The 1954-nt window shown below is 40.5% G+C and overlaps 1 protein-coding gene across 1 annotated transcript; it reads left to right on the plus strand.

The window, feature by feature from the left end:
• Nucleotides 1-92: 92 nt before the first annotated feature.
• Nucleotides 93-1813, plus strand: LOC102212060 (EF-hand domain-containing family member B-like; the record flags this gene model as incomplete). The annotated part of the gene is made up of 5 exons (XM_005755877.1): nt 93-160; nt 265-419; nt 746-953; nt 1100-1312; nt 1632-1813. Coding segments are annotated over 5 exons (826 nt in total), but the record flags the coding sequence as incomplete, so codon positions are not given.
• Nucleotides 1814-1954: the final 141 nt, after the last annotated feature.

The raw sequence follows: 1954 nt of genomic DNA on the forward strand, positions 1-1954 counted from the left end.
TTTTTTTAACTGTCTGTAATGAAACATTTGAGACCTGTAATTATCTCACTAAGATTTTATTTAATTTTCCCATTTCTTTTCATGTTCTTCAGGAGAGAAAAAACGTTGCCTGTTCCGCCTGATCACACGTTTGGAATGGTCTTACCACCGGATGATTTTGGTAAATTTTGTATAAAAATGTTCTCCCGCCTTACATACGGGAATATTTGGTGTGTCCTTAGAAAAAGCTTTTTCAGTTGAAGACAACAAATACTTCCTTTGCAGGCATTGGAGAGCTGATCTACTCCACAGGTCCACGGCAGTACACGAGAGGCCCAGACAGACAGCGCAGCCTGGTGAATGCAGTGAGGCATCACCTTAAGAAGGTCAACTTTGAAAACTTCCCCTCCTTGCTAAAGGCATTCAGACATTATGACAAGGTATGAATAGACTCACAACAGGTTGCCAACTTGTGTTTGATAAGTCAAAGTGCTGGTAGTAAGGAAGTCAAGCTGTTGGTTTTAAGATAAAGCCAGTGATGTGTGACTCTGTGGTAAGATGATTTTCAAAGTAATAGAGCTTTAATTCTCATTTTGCAGACTTGTGTCACACTTCTAAACACATACCGAAGTCTGTATGGGTTCAAAGGGTTGTTATTTATGAAACTAGAAACCAGTACCAAATATTTTGCCCATTGCCTACAGATTCTACATGTTCAAAATGTGTTTATAGGGATTATGAATCAGTTTTTTATGTTAATTACCAGAAAGGAAAGGGGATGATTGACAAAGAGGACCTGCGTGCAGTGTGTCATCAGTTCCAGCTGAACGTCAGTGAGTCGGTCCTGGATGACCTGATGGACTACTGTGACACAGACAAGGACGGGTTTATCAACTTTCTGGAGTTTGCCAACTTTCTCAACTGGAAAGACAAAATGCCCATCAACATTCGAGAGCAGTGCATTATTGCAAATGGTAAGAAGAAGGCAATTTAATCTATCGGTTGATTTTATGCTTCATCACAGAACTAAAACTGCACTGATACCACCGACAATATGGAATGCCAAAAGACGACAGATTTAAGTAGTTTTTACATTTTGGTCTGATTAATTTATCTGCAGAGCGTCAAACCAGCTCAGCTCCAGGTGACATAGAAAGAGGGACAGCACAGCTTCATGCCTGTCGGTTGGTTGATCTTGAGGACTTGCAGCCTGTTGAGCCAGGCAGCTCACTGAAAACTCTTAGAAGCCTTAGGCAGACAAGGGCAGCCCCAGACCACTTCAGAACTACCTCCTCCCTCATCGGGGCTGCAGGCGCTGGTCGTTTCCCATCAGGTAAGTCAGGAGACTTTAAGCTGACAAATATGTTTTGCGCTATTAAAGCTGCTTCTCGCTTTGGACAAGATTAAGGAAGGAATATACCAGGAATCCACTGTCATTCACTTCTTCTTAAACACAGATCTTCCTCATGACACAGTTCAAATCACTGTCGTACCAACTCATCAAAACCAGCCATTTTTAATAAAATCAAATACATGAGATATTTTAGATTGTGCATATTTGAAAACATCCTTTTGTATTTTAGAAATGTTTTACGTAGTTTGCTTACTTTTTACTCCCTTCCCTGTACATCATCTGGTCTCTCTTTAAATAGATGGACGTACATACGGGATCCCATCTGTGCGCTCAGATCTTCCAGCTCCTCGCATTAAAAGAGTCAGTGACAAAAACAATTATGGCGATACATCCACAGCTGGAGATCTTCTACATCCATCAGTTCATGCCCTGCAAGGTGTTTATGAGGAACATTTCTTCTGTCCTCGCAGCAAGGAGGAGGTACAGCCTATAGATGAGACTGGGGTGGCACTATCTATCTTTCAAATCTCACCATCTTTTATTATTTGTATGAAAAAGAACATTATTGTTATTATTATTTGCCAACAGAAACAATTTTACATTTTTTTTCTGACACAGAGG

Source organism: Pundamilia nyererei, unplaced genomic scaffold, assembly GCF_000239375.1.
Source record: "Pundamilia nyererei isolate P.nyererei 1_Seehausen unplaced genomic scaffold, PunNye1.0 scaffold04244, whole genome shotgun sequence".
Taxonomy (NCBI): domain Eukaryota; kingdom Metazoa; phylum Chordata; class Actinopteri; order Cichliformes; family Cichlidae; genus Pundamilia; species Pundamilia nyererei.